Consider the following 20,734-nt stretch of genomic DNA (forward strand, 5'->3'; position numbering starts at 1 on the left):
ATGTACCGTCGTCGCCTCCCACCAGGGCTTCTCCGCCCGACGAGATTGGATCGTTCCACTCCATGATCTCCAGGGCATCCGAGCTTTTTCAACTCTGCCCTGAGGAGAAGAAGAAGGAAGGTTTCCTTTATCAGCGGCGCGAGGCCAAGAGGAAGACGGTCCTCTCAGTGCCTCTATTGGACGACATTTGGGATGAGGGCCTCACCCTCCTCAAGAACCCTTCCACGACACCAGCTAGAAGAGACCGGTACGAGAAGAAGTACCAGGTCCCGGACACGGCCCCCCTGTGCCTCCGGGCGCAGCCTACCCCGGACTCCGTCGTCTCCGCGGCGGCCAGGAAGAAAGCGGGGGGGGTGCGGCCTCCACATCGACTTCCCCACCGGACGGTGAGGGAAAGAAATTGGACGCTATGGGACGCAGAGTCATCTCGTCGGCAGCGACGACGATTAAAGCGGCCAACGCCTTGGCTATCGTGGCCCGCTACGACAGGGAGCTCTGGTACAAACTGGCTCCCCTGCTGGACTTCCTGCCGGACGACAAGAGGACAGAGGCCCTGGAGATCCTGCAGGAAGGTGAGGTGGCTTCGGACCACGCCATTACCGTTGCGACGGACATCGCCGACACTGGGTTCCGCCAGTTGGGCAACGGCGTTTGCCTTAGGCGGCGTGGATGGCTCAAGGCTACGGACTTCCGCCAAGACGTTCAGACCAGAGTCCTGGACATGCCCTTCGATGGGAACAACCTGTTTGGCAAAACAGTGGACGATTCCCTTCAGGCCATTAAAGCGGACACTGAGACGGCCCGGGCCCTGGGAGTTCTGCAGCAACGACGGACGCCCTTTCGGAGCAGCGGAGGCAAGGGCGCCTCCAAAGGTTCCGGCGGCGGTTTCTCCACCTACCGTCAAGCGGCCCGCTCGTCGTCTCAGGAGGCCTACAGAGGACGAGGCAAGTCTGGCGGACTCCGCCGTCGTCGCCAAGGAGGTCGAGGCGGCAAAGCCTCGTCCAAGCAGGATTGAACCGACCGTGGGGTCGGGCCCCCACCGAAGCACCCCGGTGGGAGGCCGGCTGGCGAGCTTAGTCAGCGTGTGGGAGTCCATCTCCACCGACCGTTGGGTGCTGGACGCCTTGGCCCGGGGCCACGCGCTCGAGTTTCAAAGAAGGTGTCCACGCGTCCCCCCCGTGGCCAGGAAAGAACTTCACGTCCCTCAACTTCTCCTGGAGGTAAAGGCGATGCTCAGGAAGGGCGCCATCGAACTCGTCCCAAAGAGGCTTCGGGGCTCCGGAGTGTACTCGAGATACTTCCTCGTGAAGAAGAAGACGGGGGGATGGCGCCCCATCCTGGACCTGCGACGTCTGAACAAGTTCATCAAGGCGCAAAAGTTTCGGATGGTCACCCTCCAGCACGTCCTGGGTCAGCTGGAGGAAGGAGACTTCCTGTCGTCGTTGGATTTGGAGGATGCCTACTTCCATATTCCCATCCTAAAAGGGCACCGAAAATTCCTCAGGTTTGTGGTCCAAGGGCGTCATTACCAGTTCAAAGCCCTCCCCTTCGGTCTACGGTCGGCACCCAGGGTGTTCACCAAGTGCCTCGCACCGGTGGCGGCGCAGCTGCGCCGCGAGGGGATCCACGTCTACCCCTACCTGGACGACTGGCTCATCCGAGCCAAGACGAGGGAGCTCGCCGTGGTTCACACGGCAAGGACCGTCCAACTTCTCACGGACCTGGGATTCTCCATGAACTACGCCAAATCCCACCTGGTACCCGCGCAAGACGCTCTGTTTCTGGGAGCGAGGCTCAACACAGTGTCCCTTCTGGCCTCCCCGTCGGAGGAGAGGACCAGGACCATCCTGGGCAAGGTGCAACGGATGTTGGTGGCCGACGCGGCCAAGGTGAGGTCCATCAAGTCCCTCCTCGGAATGATGTCTTCCTGCATCTACCTCATTCCCATGTGCAGGCTCCGGATGCGCCCGTTGCAGGAGTTCCTGGACGCGCGCTGGATCCAAACGACGGGCAGCTTCGAGGAAAGGATCACACTCGACGAGAGTTTCCGACGAGCGATCCGGTGGTGGGACACCCGCGCGCATCTGACGGCGGGCATGGACTTCCAGACCCCAGCCCACCAGGAGACAGTGACCACGGATGCCTCCCTGGAAGGGTGGGGAGCGCACACCGAAAATCTACACGCAAGGGGCCTTTGGCTCCCGACGGAGAAATCTTTACATATCAACGTCCTGGAGCTCCGTGCAGTGTTTTGGGCCCTCAGGTCCTTCCTTCCGTCCCTCAAGGGCAAGGTGGTGAGGATCTTCACCGACAACACCACCACCATGTTTTACATCAGAAAACAGGGCGGAACCAGGTCCCCAGCACTGTCCAAGGAGGCGCAGGACCTGTGGCATTGGGCAGTCGCCCAAGGGATGTTTCTGGTGCCGTTTCATCTGGCAGGGATAAAAAACACCATCGCCGACTCACTCAGCAGGGAGCTGCGCTCGTGCCACGAGTGGGAACTACGGCAGGATCTAGTGGATCGCCTCTTCCGACGGTGGGGCACTCCCCAGATCGACCTGTTCGCGACGGCTACGAACTCCAAGTGCCGGAGGTGCGCCAGCAGGTTTCCCCAGGCGAGGAGCATGGGCGATGCTTTCTCGTTCCCCTGGGAGGGCCTGTTCCTCTACGCGTTCCCTCCTTTGCCACTGCTAATCCGGCTCGTCAACCAGCTCAAGAGGTCACGGTGCAGGATGATCCTCGTCGCACCTGCGTGGCCGAGGCAGATATGGTTCCCGGACCTTCTGGATTTGTCAGCGTCCCCGCCAATCAAGCTGCCGGTGGACGCGGATCTGCTCTCCAGGGAAGGAGGCGCCATCCTCCACCAGGACCCGAAATCGCTGAACTTGCAGGCCTGGCTCCTGCAGCGCTAGAGTTTGGAGGATACGACATACCGGCCGACTGCAGAGAGGTTCTTGCAAAGGCCAGGGCGTCCTCGACTCTTAAATGCTACGGACACAAATGGAAGAGGTTCTCTGTCTGGTGCCACGCACAGAAGATTAACCCTCTACGGATTACGGCTCCCCAAGTTCTGCCGTACCTGCTGACGCTGGCCAAAGCTGGACTGGCACACGCGTCCATCAAGATTCATCTGGCTGCGATCTCCCGATACACCAGGACCACGGGACGGACGTCCTTGTGGTCTCATCGTCTGGTGAAAGAGTTCATGAAGGGACTGTTCAGATCGTTCCCGCCGGTGAAGGCTCCGGCCCCGGCGTGGGAGCTCAACGTGGTGCTGACCAAGCTCATGGGACCTCCGTTCGAGCCTCTGCACTCGGCCCCGTTGAAGTTTCTGTCGTGGAAGACAGCGTTTCTTGTGGCCAACACCTCCGCACGACGGGTGGGAGAGATCCAGGCCCTTTCCTGCAAGGCCCCGTACTTGACGTTTCACGACACGAGGGTGGTGCTCAGGACGCACCCCTCCTTCATGCCCAAGGTACCGTCGGACTTCCATCTCAACGAACCCTTGGTGTTGCCTGTATTCTTCCCGTCGCCTTCGTCGCCGGCTGAGAGGACTTTGCACTCGCTGGATGTGGCTAGAGCGCTGAAGTTCTACGTGGACCGCACGAAGTGTTTTCGGAAGACGTCACAACTCTTTGTGAACTTTGGACCTGTCAATCAGGGGAAGGCTCTCTCGAAGGCTTCCATTTCCAGATGGCTCTCCGGCTGTATCATGTACTGTCATCGGTTGGCAAACCGACCGCTGCCCGGCCGTCCGAGAGCCCATTCCACCAGAGCGATCGCAGCTACCACGGCGTTCCTTTCTGGTGTGCCCCTGCTGGACATATGCAGGGCTGCTACGTGGAGGTCGACGCACACCTTCACGAAGTTCTACTGCGTCGATCGGGATTCCAGGGAGGAGTCCAGGGTCGGCCAAGCAGTGCTCCGCAACCTGTTCGCCTGAGGTGAGCCTGGTGAGGAGGTAAGATGCTTAATGTTGAGTTTGATGCAATGCTTAATGTTGAGCCTTTGCCACCTCCCGTGGTTGTGCATGTGTGTACTGCTATGTATTCTTTATTCATGAGCATGTGAATCCATGCCAGACCCCATGCTGGAGAAGGAACAAGTTACTTACCTTTAACTGTTGTTCTCCAGCATGGGTCTGGCATGGATTCACATGCGAACCCTCCCGCCTACCCCTCTGCGGCTCTTCACTTGGTCATACTGCCACTTCACGTGCTTCCAAATCTGAAGATGGCTGCCAGAGGCGGTGCTTAGGTAGAGGGCAGTCATTGGCTGTGGTCAGTATGACGCAGAGACCAGTGATTGGTTATTGCTACGAAAGACAGATCAGAAACGAAACTGATACTGGTTTTTTCTTTACCCAGGATTCCCAGCCTGACGACGGGGAATATTCATGAGCATGTGAATCCATGCTGGAGAACAACAGTTACAGGTAAGTAACTTGTTCCTTATGCCTCTGTTGTGAGACTGCTCAACGAACATGAACACACCATTACACAATTGTGCTTCCAGATTCTAGAAGCAGTTAACGGACATGGCTTTTCAGGAGATATTAGGAATAAGTTTGAACAGAAGGAAGCTTTTGGATTCACAAGCCTAATTCACTTATTCCTCGTGGCATGACTAAAAAAGATGAACCTGCATTGCTTTTTGTAATTGTACATTACCACTCCATGATGGTTGACAGTACAGTAGTGCACACAATGTTGTATTTTCATGTATAGTAGGGTATGCAAGTGGTGTGTTCCACATCCCCCTCTCCCATCCGTGGTGATTTACTGGGTACATGGATTCTTTTCCTCCACTAAGGTTTTGGTAGGTTTAAAAAAAAAATGGACTTGAAAAAAGCCTTTTCACCAGACATGTGAAAGTAGAATATAGCCAATTACGCAAGGCCACCTAATAGCCATCGCTGGAAGTTCACCTCCAGTCTGAGCCACATCAGCAAGGGATTGTGGCTATGCAAATTAACCCAAATGCAAATACTCGGGTCTGTCTTGGGATGATTAAGCCATGTATAAAGTAGCAGTGCCCTCTAAGACAAAGACAATTTCCTGGACAAACAGATTTGCCTTTGGGCTAATTTGCATACCCACAATCCCTTGGTAACGTGGCTCAGAACTGGAGGTGAACTTCCAGCGATGGCTACTAGGTGCCATTGTGGAATCTGTGGTTTGGCTCAATTCTACACATGTATTGGGGGAAACGAATGACAAAATGATATTTGTTTAAGGGATTGTGGCAAGGCGGTGGTTCAAAGCCAGACAGTGTGCAAGAGAAAAAAATAAAATTAAAATAAAAATAAAAAACACTTGAACAAAATGATGGACAATTGCATCAACTACAAACTACACAGTGAATAATCCATGCTATAAGAATGGATGCCTTTTAGGATGCAACTGTACACACTTAATCGTTTCTATGAAGAAGGGATGCAACAGATTGATTTGGGATTTGTACCCTCACTTCCAGGTCCACCCCTGCTCTGTACTTTAGTGGCCGGGTGGGTTGGCTGGGGTTCTTCACAGGTTCACTATGTCACCGATCACATAAGAAAGGGTCTATAGAGCAGGGATTACAGCAAATAAGGATCCTGAAGAAATGGAGGCGAGTAAGCAATCAATCCATGCAGGGCCACTGGCTTTTACTCACATTTGAAAAAAGAATGGATAACCCTATTTTTTTTACCGCATGTTTTGTACACCTTATGTATGCCCCCGCTTACACATACACAATCCTAGTGGACTTCACTGAAGGCCAATTTTTGCTTGTAAAGGAGTGTCATTTTCATTTTATTCAAACAAGCACGTTATCATAACACACTGCGTTCGGCCATGCTAGAGTGTAGATCTTTTTTTTATATTTTATTTGAAATCTCATGTCGCTGGTGCAAGGCCAAGGGCTGTGAAGCAGACATCGCAATCCACAGCCCACCAAATAATGAAACGATATATAGGTTAGCGACACTCCGTTCAGGAAAAGGACCATATTGCCCATTGTAGACCTGTTTTCGCATTCACGCTCCTTTCTCCCTCTATTAGCTTCACGCACACTCGACCCCAAGCACAAATTTGTCCAACCAATACCTCATTCACACACTCTTCCAGCAATCCTCCTCTGCATGGTCCTTCCTCGGTTTTGTCTTTTATAGCTCTCCTCCTCCCTTGAATGTATCCAAATATTGCATACTTTCCCCGTTTCGTGTGTCCCTTTCTCCATTGGCGTTCTCCCTCACCTGGTTCACAGGCCAACAGCTGCCTCTCCTTTCTCGAGGGCACCAGTGAGCAAACTCACAATGGCGGTTTTTAACCCCTACCCCTTTCTCAAACACAGGTCTGCACGCCTTTGGTATAGGTGGCCAACTAATCTGCAACTCTTCTGAACCCAAGCTTACCCTGCGGTCCTCTATTAACAGCACGATGTAGTCCAGGTTGAGTAGGGTAGGCAAAGCTGAATCAGATGAACTCCCAGAAGAGCACAGTCTCAGGGCAGGAGGTATCCAAATTCCCACATTACCATTACTACCCCCCTACCCCCATCCGCCAGCATCCAGAATTTCCAGGCAGCACAATTCAAGGCCTTGCTTGCAGTGGACCCACAGGCCAAACTCAATCCTCAATTATGGGTGCACTTAATTCCTCCCAGTTTCCAGTCTACAGAACCCGGCCAATCGGAGGCCCAAGGAATTTAGTGTCAATAGGGTGTATTAGCCTGCTCCTTTGAACATCTTTTGAATATACCTAGCCAGGGCAGGATTTGGTCACCGCCATTAACACTCACACATTACTGATTCTAAATGCATACCGCATCATTCTAAATAATGTTTTGCAAAGATATCTTAATTCCTGGAATCCTTCTCCAGATTCTTGCTTTAACCCTTTCCACAAACCTTTTAAACATAAGCCACACATTTTGGACTAAATCATCCTTGGCAATAACTGCTCTAAAATTATAAAGGTCATGGTCTATGCCAAATAGTGACCCAGTCAATTACACTTTGGATAGGAAGAGCACTTCGAGCCCCTTATGCATCCATACAATACAACTGGATGTCATTATTACATCCTTGCTATTCACATGTTCACACACTTCCAAGCTTCCTTCCATTTCCATGTTCCTCCCTCCCCATCCGTTCTATCCCATCTTCCTCCTTTTATTTTCATTTTCCTCCAGCAAACAAAGGTCTGGTGTTCCCAGGGCGGGCACATCATATGCCCAAAAGATCAGACGTGGATAGGATTGTGCAACCACTACGGTGGTGACTCAATACATTCTAAACGCTAAATTAACTGGACTTATGATCGAGACACTGCACAAGAGAAAAGGTAATATTCTTTAAAAAAAGAACTTGAGAGAATAGGACTCATTCTCGACCACCTTTAAGGACTTTAAGGTTCGGGGAAATGCAGCACACAATAGTACAGCGTGTGTAGTACACACAATAGTACACAGTATGTAGTACACACAATAGTATACAGTATGTAGTACACATAATAGTACAGAGTGTAATGTTCAATTTTTCCGGTCGTCTCCTACTTGTGCAAGACCATTTTATAAAAGCACACTGTATTGCAACAGTGGCTAAAACAGTTCTGCTCACTAATCGCAGAATGAAACCTTGTCTCAAATAGCTGTTTGACTCGTTTTAAATAAAATATTTAAAAAAAAAAAAAACAAGGCGTCAAAGAGGAGTAAGAGCAGCGGACTGGAAACGGCATGTAGAACCAAGAACGAGATATAGATCCAAAAAACTAAATCAGAAGATTCACGAGAGAGGAATGACAAAACAAACAAATAAATAAATAAATAAATAAATAGAAATGGGAGCAAGATAACCAATAATAGAGCCAGAACACATGCCATGCTACTTTAGAGCAACCCCTCGTTCTGTCCCAACATCTCCATGTCATACCTGGTTATTGTATCTCCCCTTACATAACATTTTGAATTATAAAAGTTGTATCCACTTTCTGGGAATGTCCAGTCAGCTGTACGTGCTTCTCCCCATTCCAATAAATACAGACACCTGAAGTACCCATCCATCGACACAAGACGCCAGATGTACACAAGAAACGAGCACTTACCTGATCATGCCAAAGATGCTTCCCATGACACCAGCTGCTCCACCACCACCGCCACCGCCACCTCCGGAAAACCCGGGGATGCCCCCACCTGCAAGCTGTTTGATTAGGAACATCGTAGCAACTCAAGCAGCAAGTTTGAAGAGAAAGCTGAAAAATAAAAATATATAAAAGCTTCCATTAATGACAAATCCTTGATGAAAAAAACTGCAAGGGTGCAACTCTCCAAAAAGGAAGTGTAAACATGCATACATGCGGCCAAACCCAGATGCAGCATCCCATCTCCCACTAAAACCCATATTAGGACCTGGTCTTTATTGTTGACTTATAAAATGTGATATACGCATATGCAGTGGCTTCATAGAACCCCAACGAGATAAGGAAGGAAAGTGGGTTGGTGGGCTGGGGAGGTGTCTGATCATTCACAACCTTTGACCATTCCAGATCATTTGAGCGCTGGAGGAGTAGAAGGAAGGGGTGCGTGCCTGTGGGCAGGTAATCTTTTATAACGCACTTAATTCCAGAGTACAGTCTCTAAGCGTGGGACAAGGATTCAAACCCGTGCTGCTCTGAATGGTCTTCTTCCAAGACAAACGCGTTGCCCTCAAGCATCCTCCCGGCCTAGCAAAGGGAAATTCAGTACATGTAGAAGCATTTTGAGAGGTAAGTGCAAAAGCCAGGAGTAAGCAGTGCGCAGCAGGAATGAAGCGAACGACCTGGGATAATTAGAATGGCAACATGCATCATCAAGACATGCAGTCCCTAAATCAGGATAACCAGGTAGGATTCAGAAATCCTAAGGTGGATATCCTTCTCCTCCCCCATTCCAACCACCAAGGGATACCGGCAAGACATTCCATAACCATACCCCCGTGCTGTTCAAAGGTTTGCCTCCCAGGTTCTTTTTAAACGAAATGTTTTAAAGGTGACAAAGTGGGTGGTGTTATCCTTGAAGATCTTAGAAATCTGGTAGTTTGTTTCAGAGGCCCAAAAAGCACTGTGGGGAATACAAAGTGACTTGAACATAAAACTGGCATCAACTGGTAGCCATTGGAGGGCATCCAGCAGACAATTACCCAATTTTGCTTATGTGAGGCATGTTGCGGGAGTTGGGAGTCTGAAAGTGTTCCTCCCAATGTGAAAGTGATGTGTGGTCTGTGTAGGTTTGGCATGAGAAAGAAGCTATTGCCCCAAAGGAGGTTTTAGAGAAGTATGAAAAGGAGAAAGGATAGCGCTAAGGCGTATAACCCTCCCCATCCCTGCCCCCGCCCCGTCCCCCAACTGCAGGCCAGGTATGGCCCCCAACGTAATGCCAGGCAATTCTATCATTTGATATTCCCAGTGCAGGCTTATGTTGAAAATAGCAAACATGCCAGGCGACTCCTCTGAAGACACAGGAAGACTGCACATCAGATGGAAGAGCTCCTATTCACACCTGGGGAAGGGCCACTGGCCAATCAGGTGGCTGGAACAGCAGGCGAGAATATACACATTCTCTGCCTGCTGTTCTAGCCATCCAAGGCCCTTCCCCGGGTGAGGCAATTTTTTTTTTTTTTTATGTGGGGTGGCTCCACCACACCCTTGCTCCGTTCACACTTATCTGTGGGAATGGAGCTTTGAGCTCCAGTCAGCTGCACCTCCTGCTCTGGCCACCACCATAGAAATGGAAAAGGGACCAAGTCCGTTTTGCCTATGGTGGCGGCCATCTTTTTACCTTCCTCCCCCGTGGACTGGCTGAGCAAGCAGCAGCTCGAATCTCCCAGAGGGGGAATAATAAAAGGCCATTTGCACCCCGGATGAACCCTGGGGTGCAAATGGCTTTCACATCCTTGGAGGGGGGGGGGGGGCGAAGAGAGCTGGGCATGTCCGGCAACAGCCCACAGACGAGAAGATGCCCTTGCTTGGCTCTGGCCTTCCATGGCTCAGGCTGATGGCCAGTTACCGGCCACATCCGCCACACCCAGCCCCACAGAGCTATAATGCCATATTAAGACCACATAATGAGGCTGCTCTCCCAGTATTTATCCCTCCTGGTTCCAACCCAGATGAGGAGGCTCAGGTGAAGGAGGTAAAATAAAAAAAAAGTTCTTAAAACTGCAGCTGATTCCAGGAACTTCGTGCCACTTCCTGGTGACATCTATCAACAAGATATGGAAGAATTCCCTCCTAAAGCCCTCCCTTCATTTCTTCCCCTCTGGCACTGGCTGTTAGGAAAGATTCCCATGTATGTGTACATTTCCCTCCAGTTGTGAACCCCTCAACTTTTTGCTGATGTTTAACACCATAGTCTGACTTTACCAGGAGAGCCCAGCCTTCTGCTGCGATCCTCTGGGTTTTTCGCTCACTTCTTATGGGGAAACCAACATGCCCTTAAAACAGTCAGTACTGGGAGACTTTGTTTCCCTTAGTCCTTTCCAATGTTGCAACTTTTCTGCAACATGTAACAAGTTTACAATGTACCTTCCAGTACAGTACACTTGGGTCTATTAGCCATTTCCAAAGGCCTTAGATACTCTCGAAGGATTTTTTAGGAGAAGCGCTGATGTGCCTTGGACAGGGCTGGTGGCAGCTTATCATTTCGTATATTTTTAACCCTTTCCTGACAGGTAAACCGATTACCGCGTTTAGCACGAATAGGTGGCCTGGCTCCAAAAAGCTAAAGACTCTGGGTAAGGCTCTTGTAACCAGGACTAATGTCTGGCAGAGAGTCTCCCAGGACCCCCCTTTGTTATTTGCATATTTCAAGTAGCTTTGGGTCTCACCCTAAGTTACTAGGGGAATCCAGACGTGGACCCCTTGTTCACTATTCTTAGAGAGGCACAGCTACACCCTACCGATGAGGTTCAACCAGACCGAAACACGTGTCTGGGGTTGCTGTTGGTACTCTTGTTCAGAAAAGAATTGCCTAGCATTTCGGTGCTGGACTGCCCCAGGGCAGGACAAAGACTGATATGTTTAGGATATTTCTCCTCTGTGAAAGACAGTGAGCTAAAGACTCTGGGTAAGGCTCTTGTAACCAGGTCTCATGTCTGGCAGAGAGTCTCCCAGGACCCCGCCTTGTTATCTGGCTCCAAAATGGCCATGTCACAAGGTTCTTTGTCCTGTCCTTTGGCCATCTTGCCCCTTCACCCACTTCACCTTCCCCAGGTCGAGCCGACCCAGCTCCGTCCTTATTTGCGCATGCATTCTCCTGCGAAACGCCAAGCTTTCGCAAGCTTCTGCATGCCTTGTGTGTGCCTCCAGGATGTGGGCTGAACATCTGGTTCCAATACACATCCTGGGTGCCAGAGCATCTGGAGTGCTGTGAATGCCTGGGAACTCTGGTCTGTTATTGGTCCACATAGGTTTCCAGGCATTACATCGAATACATAGTATCGAATGCAAAAGTATCAAAAAAAATGCTATTTTTTTGTAGGTAAAGTTTTTTTATTACTATAAAGGGTTTTAAGGGGTAAAAAAACGGGATCGGGGGAGCCACCCCATTAAAAAAAAGAATGCATTCTTTGATGCATTTTTTTCCGATGGTTTTGCATTTGATGCTTTTGCATTCGATGCAATCACTAGGAACCGTCCACGTATGGTATGCCTGTATGTGAGCAGATCTCCTCCCTTTGGGTCCTCTTCGTTCTGGCGCAGAGGAGATTCTGGATAAGAGAAGGCCCCAAACACCCATACCATGTCGATCTCTGGAGTTCTCACTGAACGAAGGATAGGATCCAAGTATCCTGAAACTAAGAAGCCGAGTCGAGGAACCTCTGGTGACCCGCTGGAAGGTTTGGCACCCTGAGCCGCTGTCGTCATGTGGGACCCCTCTGCATCTCGTCATCCTACAAGGTCTGCGAAGATGCTTCGACTCATTGGAATAGTGGGACCAACTATTCTCGGCACCTTCATCAAAACCTGCAAGTAAGCCTTCTCGGAAGTGTCCCTGGGCCAACCAGTGGACTGACCAGCTTACGCAAACTCTTTGCCCCGATACCACCGCCATTTTGAGGAGGCCCTCGAAACGTGGCATATCGCTAGCTCTGTGTTCACGGCACCCTCACACCGAATTTCATACACTTGGCATTCCCAGGTCTGAAGCGAGACGAGTGTGCCAGAAGCGGAGCATACGCGGTTACCGTGTCGCCCAGCCGTTGTGACGAACTTTGCAGGTGCCCTGCATTTGTGGCCCTCTTGCCCCTGAAGCCTGCTGCAGTGAAACTGGCCTGATCCATCCACCAGGAGCAGAGAAATCGCTACTGTCCAGTTTGGGAATCATCACTGTATCTTCGCTGCTGAAAGCCGCAGAGCCGTCAAATTGCCGCACTTGAACCTGCAACCAAAGTGGACTCTACTGCCGAAGTTTGGTCCAGAGTGCGCCGGGGGTCGGTGAGTATTCACAAACCTAACCGGTGGCCCCTAGCACCTCCATCAATTTTTACACACGAGTTGCCCCTCGGGCCGCTCTCCTTTCCACTGCTAGTGCGAACTAGCAAACTATTCCCAACTCTTGGAATCAACTCTGCCCCCAAGTGGAGACCCTCCTCGAATAGTGGGAACCTATTCTTCATCGCATCACCCACCTTCCTGAGTTGCTAAAGACCCTTGAAGAGACCCCATTTTGCCCATTTGAACTATCGCGTGGCTGGCATTGCATGTACATTTGAGCATTAAGCTCCACTCTTCTTAGGGATTGGACTGCCTCTTAGGAGTGTGTTGGATGCAGAAGGGACTAAAGACTATTTGCACTGCCCATTTCCTTCCCCTTTTAGGTTGTGGACCCATTTTGTGCATTAACCCTTCAGACCCTAATGGTCTTGTATATATGTATTTAGATAGGATTGTGTTGGCTTAATAGTATTACTGTGATTTGATTTGTATGTTGAAACTCAAAGGCCTTGAAATAAATATGTTTTTTTAATATATCTACACCTGACTGGGAGCGATTTGTAAGTGTCCTTTACGTCTTTCAGTCACCCTCACACCTCATGACACCTAGTCTTGACCGACGCCAAGCTACCTTGATTGGTCTGGCTTGTCCAGAAAATGACCCTTTTCCAGGAAACGAGGCTGGTCTCCTGAACCTCTGCCCGCCAGGTCAGAGTTCAGAAATCCATCTCAACACTGCCCAGTAAAGATTGTGATGGGGCAAGCCAAGTGAGGGTGAAAGGTTGCACAAAGAAGAGCCACAAGGGGCTAGAACAATATGGAATCCATTTGAGATGGAAAGAAAAATAAAAGTAGAGTTAAAAAATTAAATATGGAAAGAAAGGATGCAGGTTAAGCAAGTAAAGGCTGGCCCCTGTTTCTGGGTCAAAGGTTCCACAGGTTTGGTCCTGATGAAGATAAATTTCTGAGAGTTTCCAACAAATCCGACGGCAATGTTAAGTCCTCAGCCCTGCATCAGCAATTCCCTCTCTTGCCTCTCTTTGGTCACATTCATTACTATCCATCAACACATTCTTTCTAGAAGTCATACTTCACCACACCCTAAACAAAACCGTGCCCCTTCTTAAAAGGTGGTGGTAAGCAAAATAGGTTGCTTGCGATTTACCTTTTAATGAAGGACCACGTTTTCTGTTTTTCCAACTACAGACGAAAATCACCCTTTCCTTTCCGTATTTATTTGTAAAAAAATACAAATGGAAATGCATTTCACTTGGTTGGGTCTTTGAGTTGTCAATCATGCATTGCAGGTAAACGGCTCTGTAAAATAAGAGCATGAAAAAGGAAAGCAAGTTGTTTAAATGGCTGCACATATACAGCCATTGACTTGTTGAGCAAGAACGCAATTCTTGGAACTTCCCACTATAGGCATCCAAGTGCTGATGTGTTTTTGACATGTGGAAAAATACAAATAAAATGAGACCAAGAAAATATGGTTAAAAGAGGGAAATGGTGCAAAAAGAAATGCCATAAAACCAAGAGCATGTATATATTATATGGTGGCAGTTGCCAGCCTATAGTTAAGGTGCATCGACTCCCATAGGAACCTTGGAACAATGAATTGCTAATATCTTTTTACTCTTTGCCAAAAATGTGTAGTCAATTAGGGATGCGCAACGGCAGCCCCAACCGCATCCCCCCCACCCCCGCCTGCAGAGTTTGGTAAAGATTGGTTAAAAAGTTGCAGCCTACTTCCCGTTCATTTCAATTTTTGCCGAACCACACAACCCAAACCGCTGGACGGATTTGAACCAGATCCGAAACAAATTGGGCACAAAGCGCTGACCAGAGGCCTTTTTGTGGTTCGGGGTTATTCCACGTTGTAGTTTTAGAAAAAAATATTTGACATAGAAGGGGGTGCACCCTTCTCCAAAATAGATAGTTATATCTCGTAAATTGGCAGAACCAGGTTGAAACAGCTGCCATCTTCGTTTTTGCTCAATGAAAGGATGGCCATGGCTATAGCCGAGAATATTGGAAAATGAAAACGCAGGGAAAAAAGCCATTTGCAGGTAAACAAACATGCAAATGCCATCAGTCTAGAGGTGAGGGCAAGAGGACGGCAAGTTAAATTTGGGAAATGGAGGGGGTTCAGGGACTGAGTTTGCAACACAAAGCTTTTCTGTAGCCTCAGCTATGTACAGAATAGCCGACATTAGAAAGAAAACGGTCACGTAAACAGTGTGTGCTCTGGGGGGAAATGGAAGAGGGCAAGGCAGGGAAGGAAGCTATCATGGGTGTATGGGAAGCAGGCAGAGTGGAGGGAGACACATGGTGAGGGGCTGGGAGGCAGCAAAGCATTTTTTGGCAGTTTTTCCGATCTTCACGGCTATAATGTGACTACAGATAGCAAGGGTATCTGTAGTTCTGTACCCGGAGCAATAGAAAACGTTTTTTTTTTTTAATAGATACACCTACAGTAACATTGGGGTTAAAACTATTTATTTTTTTAAATCACTGCCCATGTCCCGAAGGCATTGGCCAGTGACACGATAGCCATCCAGCTCTCCCATCCATGCAGACCGACCCTTCTGAACTTCAAAGCGAGGAAGGGGCCAGCCTCCTCAGGCCAGGATGTCTAATAAATGAGCCCAGGTTACAAAACCACTTAGAGCAATATGGTCCCTTCCTCGCTTTGAAGCTCAGCAGGGTCAGTCCTGGTTACTGATTGATGGGAGACAGTCCACAATCCCAGATGCCATGCATTTTCTTCGTTTTAAATATCTCATAACACACTGAGAAAACACACAGCATCTGTATTATTTTTTTAAACCGTGCTAGTGTCAGTCCTTGAAGGTTTTGCACTCAGACCATTTTTTTTCCTTTTCCTGAATGGTTCTTATAGTCTCCTAGTCAAAACGGGGGGCGGGGAGATAATGCCACAATTGTATACTTTTTGCCCAACATAGTTCTATAAGGATTTATATATTTGAGTGGCACTGTGGTATGTGTACCTTTCAAGTTATCTTTATAAAGCAGAGTATTGTTGAAAGCCAGACATGGAGGTTGGGGGGGAGGTGGGGGAGGGGGACAATGAAGAGTACAAGTATAATGAGTATTTTCCCCATGATGTGGCAAGAGTTTGCAATCCTGGACACTGGTGCAGTTATTTGGCCCCAATTGTGGCTACTTTTCAGGGCACATGTATAAGGACACATGTGGGTGCACAGCGTAACTTTATCCCCCCCCCCCAGAGGGGGGATGCAACACCTTGTTATTTATTTTTTTAGGTTGACAAGCTTGCTCAAGTGTTTGGCTACCAGAATTTTACTGAGGTTGCCATGTTCCCAGTGCAGACGCTTACCCACAAGACCACAAGTACTTTTTTGGTATTGAGATTATGTTTCACAAGGAATATTTCACAACAGATTGCAGGGTTTAAAAAGTGAGCACCTTTTATACTTTGCCAGGATATTTATTGGAACATTCCCTCTTGTGTTCTTTTTCTGGTGTTCATTTTTTTGTTTTGTTAAGTCCAATGCTATTTTGTCTTACGCACTTTCTTCTAAGGGGAAGGTCAACTGAACTACAAATGTATATGTTCACTTAGTCGGTGTATATTCATGGGTGCCAGCTTTTGATTTTCACTATGGGGTAAAAGCAACCGACATGTGTTATTCTTGCAGATGGTCATTCTTTTCCCCCCCTTTGCCGTACTGCTTAAATGCAGATAGTTCGGGTTGTGCGATGTATCACAACAGTTACAGAGAGACCGGCTATAAAACAATGGGCTTGTATCATGCTGCTTAACCAAAGTGTGTGATACTTGGCAAATAATGTTCTCACTGCACGTTGCCTAAAAACATTTTGAGTTCTCAAAACCTGTGATCTTTTATACATAACAATACCACTGTCAAAACAGGTCAATTGATGAACATCTTTGAGCAAGGGTTTTAAAATATAGAGTGGTTGTGCACACCCCCATGGCCAAACGCCATGGCTAGTGGTCTGGTAGTGTTCTACAATGGACAGTGGCCACAGCCGATGAAGGTTTTTGTGCAAGGAAGACGGTAGGGCATTATGGGGCTAGTTAGCCATTTATATATGGTTGCAATGGATGGGTTCCACACTGCCGATGACAACATCAACATTGCCATACCTGCCCCCTCTAGTATTCCACAAGCAATTGTGTGCTGAGTTTTGAACATAGGAAGTGTCTTTTTTTTGGGGCGGGGGGATTTGGGGGCAGGGTAAGCCAAGTTCAAGCAGAAGCATAATAGATGAGCGAGTAGGGCGACGCTCAGTTACCCGGTGGGCAGAGTGGGAACAAACATTCAGAAGAAGGGAGGATTTATGAGGGGGAGTGGCAAAGGGCACACACTCTCTGTAAGGCTGGGCGTATAAGCCACTTTTACTCCCAAAAAAAAGGGAAATACAATGCACAGACACGTAAAACCTCATGTTCCTGCTTTCACCCACAAAGCTCCATGGATATGTTTGGACCAGTAGTGCACATAGTACTACAGGAAGGAACTATTATTACTGCCCAATTGGAATTGAAAAACCTTTATATATCTTTTAATGTGTATGAATAACTATGTGCAAAGGAATAATTATTACAAAAACATTTCCGTTTTCCAGGTAAAACATTTTTTTTCCTCACTTAAAAATACCCCAATTGGGAAAGGGACTTCATTTTACTCGCAACTTAAAAAAAAAAAAAAAAAAGTGTAAAATACTCACACTTCCAAATCTTAATTGGAGCACTGTATTACCTGCCAGTGATTCAGGAATAATCAGACATTGTGAGTCCAGGTTACTAGGGGAGGGCAAGCTTAAACCAAGATCAGCGACGGTGAGCCGAGGGACTAATGAGAAGTTAATGAAAGTGGTTAGCAGCAGGACCTATTTTTCCACAGCTCTGCTTTCGATTATATAGTTAGTCTCTGTTATTTAGCAGTAGATACACAGAAGCTTCCCACCATTTTACTTCAGTATTTGTCCACGAGTAGATGGTTCTCAGATTAGTTTCATTCGACTTTAACATGTATATGTTTTATGAATTGGTCTTCCTTCAAGTTTTGTTGCATTTGCTAGCATCCTACGTTAAGTTAAACTGGATGCTATTGCATCATTATTCGTATATGTTTTCTGATGAAGTTCTGATTAAATCCTTATGCATATACTGATGTAAATAAAATAGCATTAGCTAAGTCTAACATCTGTTATTCCAGGATTGTTTTTCTCACTTAGTTTATAGTTAATATTGAACAATACAGGCTTGCAACCTCGTAACCTCCCTCCGGAGCTACAGGAAACAGTCTTCCATTAGTGTAGAAATACAACTTGAATAATAATTCCGAGTGGGCACATTTATTTTGTGTTTATCAGTTTTGGACTGGTACACTATTTCTCCAGCATTGGATCTTTCATGGATTCACATGCTTAGAATATTCCCCGTCGTCAGGCTGGGAATCCCCGGTACATTATATAGACCCTTTCCCGTAGGAAAACTTTTTCGACGCTATACGTCCTATCCACCTCGTTTTGTATCATGCGTGCCCGCGCCGTCAGGACGCCATGATATAAATACAGGACCCGCCCCCGCGCTCCCTCAGATTTCAACCGTCTTTCAAAGTAGTGGGATCCTCGCGGTTACTGCTAGTCGAAATTAGGTTGTATTTTCGCTTCGGCGACGTTACACTCTGGAAAAAATATGTCCGGAAAAGCTTTATTTCATCCTTGTGCGACATGTGGACTCAAAAAAGTCTATGAAGGTGATGCCCACATGGATTGTATCTACTGTCTCCACCCGCACCACACGGCGGACACATGTGAGATATGCCAGGGTTTCTCCCAAAAAACCCTTAAAGACCGAAAAAGGAGGCTGGTCGACTGGCTTAACGACGGAGCGGGTGCCTATCCGGCATCAGAAGTTGGCTCCACGGCCTCCAGGAGCAAGTCGGAACCTCCCTCGAAGAAGGTGCGGCCTGTCGAAAAACGCCCTGCGGACAAGCAGACGGAGAAGCATGCTGGGTCTTCCTCATCACACAAAAAGTCCTCCTCCTCCTCATCCTCTAAAACGGAGAGGCAAGCGGCATCAAAATCCTCCTCAGGGGACCGTCCTAGGTCTTCCGTGAGTCGAGACTCTTCAGCAGGGAAGTCGGCAACGAAATCAGCTACGAAGTCTAAAGGCTCGGTGCCGGCTACTTGCTCGTCGACCCCGGTGTCGCTGACGATGCCTATTACTATTCAGGCAGCAGCGGTGGGGATTCCTTCGTCGACGGTGACTCAATCTATGGCCTGGCAGCTAGAGGTCTGTGACCCGGCCCCCCCTGAGGTCCTACTGCAGCCAGACACGGCCTTGTCGGTGTCGTCGGTGGACGGAGAATGCATGGTTATGCAGCCGCCGGACTTGGGCTTACGGCCTTCCAATACGTCGACGATGAGTGCGAGCGGGGGTGTGGCCCCTCTATCCTCGACGTTGCTGACCCCCCAGACGGTTTGGTCTCTGGATGTGCTTAATACACTTCAGAAGCTCCTGCAGCGTCTGGATACGCAGATCCCTCAGCCTGGCACTTCATCGTTGATGTTTTCTGCACCTTCCGTCGACGAACAAGCTCAAGCAGCTCGCTCGACGACCAGAAGCCCGTCGGCCTCCCAGGCGGTGAAGGATCGTCCTCGAGCGCAGGAGGAGGGTGAGCTATCGGATTCCGATTCTATACGAGGTGACTCGGGGTCGGACATTTCCCTGTCACCGTCGAGAGACCCAACATGGAATTCGGATGTAGAGGTAGATTCTACGAGGAGCCAGGCACAACCATCTCCTCCGGATGACGTGGGAGCCTTCCATGCAATGATGGGAAAGGCGTGTTCCGAGTTCGGCCTAATTCCTGAGGAGCAAAAGAAAGACTGTTTTCTTTTTGATCACATGGGTCAAAGGAGGAAATCGGTATTTGCCATCCCAATCCTGGACCACGTGTGGCAAGAAGGCCTCAAGACGATGCGTCATCCGTTCTCGGAACCGGCTATTAAGGGGCGTACTGAGAAAAAGTTTAAAGCTCCGGAGTCCACTCCAAAATGTCTGACATCACAGCCTCTGTCAGACTCTGTGGTATCGGCGGCAGCGGCTAGGAAGGCCAGAGTACAGCAAAAATGTTCAACCCCACCAGAAAGCGAGGCCAGGAGGCAGGACGCCTTTGGAAAAAAGGTGCTCTCAGTCGGCGCCACGACGGTAAGAGCAGCCAACTCCTTGGCGATTGTATCACGATACGATGAGGAAGATGTGGCATAAAATAGCCCCTATCCTAGAACATTTGCCGGAAGAACATCGAAAAGCAGCCATGTTGCTAGTACGAGATGGTGAGGAGTCCTCGAACCACGCTATTAATATTGCGGTGGACCTAGCAGAGGCTGGTTTCAAACAAATCAATCATGGCGTAGTACTGCGTCGACAAGCGTGGCTCAAATGTACTACTTTCAGACCTGAAGTCCAGTACAAAGTCCTAGACATGCCATGCGAAGGAGAACATCTGTTTGGAGACAAGGTAGATGAAGCCTTGAAGGGGATGAAAGAAGACACGGATACCGCTAGGTCTCTCGGCGCCCTCCAGACAGGTAGAAGTTTTCGCTCTTTTCGCCCCTTCAGGGGTGCTTCCGGAAACTCCCGCTTTGGAGCCTCTAGGGACCGTGGATTTAACAGGCCCTCATACTCCTCACAAGGTTACAGACGTGCATCCCAGTCGGCACGTAGAGGCAGAGATTATCAAGCCTCCAGACGACGCGGCTCGGGTCCCTCGTCGACGAAGGGCAAGCAAACCAGCAACCAATGACGGCCTTCGGAACGTCCTGGGGGGTCGAGTCTCTCATCATATCGACCAATGGAAATACATCACCACAGATCGATGGGTTCTGGACACGATTCGCATGGGTCATGCGCTGCAATTCAAAAACAAGCCTCCAAGTCTGCCGCCGGTGTTTTCGGCCCAGCCCCACCTTCGAGTTCTAATACAAGAGGTGGCGCTTATGCTACAAAAAGGAGCGGTAGAACGGGTTCCTGTGGCACAGGAAGGACAAGGGGTTTATTCCCGGTTCTTCGTTGTCAAGAAGCCAAATGGAAAATGGAGGCCCATTCTCGACCTGAGGGTACTCAACAAATGGCTAAAGAGCTTAAAATTCAAAATGCTAAAGCTCCAGGAGGTGATCAGGTCAGTGCAACCCATGGATTATCTGTCGTCGCTAGACCTTCAGGATGCACATTTTCATATCCCAATACGTCC

General features: G+C 48.8%; 1 protein-coding gene across 1 annotated transcript in view; it reads right to left on the reverse strand.

The window, feature by feature from the left end:
• Positions 1–20,734, reverse strand: part of CAPNS1 (calpain small subunit 1) — a 120,483-nt gene that overhangs the window by 72,843 nt on the left and 26,906 nt on the right. Inside the window, exon 2 of the mRNA XM_069644303.1 lies at positions 8,091–8,237. Coding sequence (XP_069500404.1) covers positions 8,091–8,203 — 113 coding nt within the window. The 5' untranslated portion in view covers positions 8,204–8,237. The remainder of the gene's footprint in view (positions 1–8,090; positions 8,238–20,734) is intronic.

The sequence above is a fragment of the Ambystoma mexicanum genome, chromosome 2p, assembly GCF_040938575.1.
Source record: "Ambystoma mexicanum isolate Mex_15411 chromosome 2p, UKY_AmexF1_1, whole genome shotgun sequence".
Classification (NCBI taxonomy): domain Eukaryota; kingdom Metazoa; phylum Chordata; class Amphibia; order Caudata; family Ambystomatidae; genus Ambystoma; species Ambystoma mexicanum.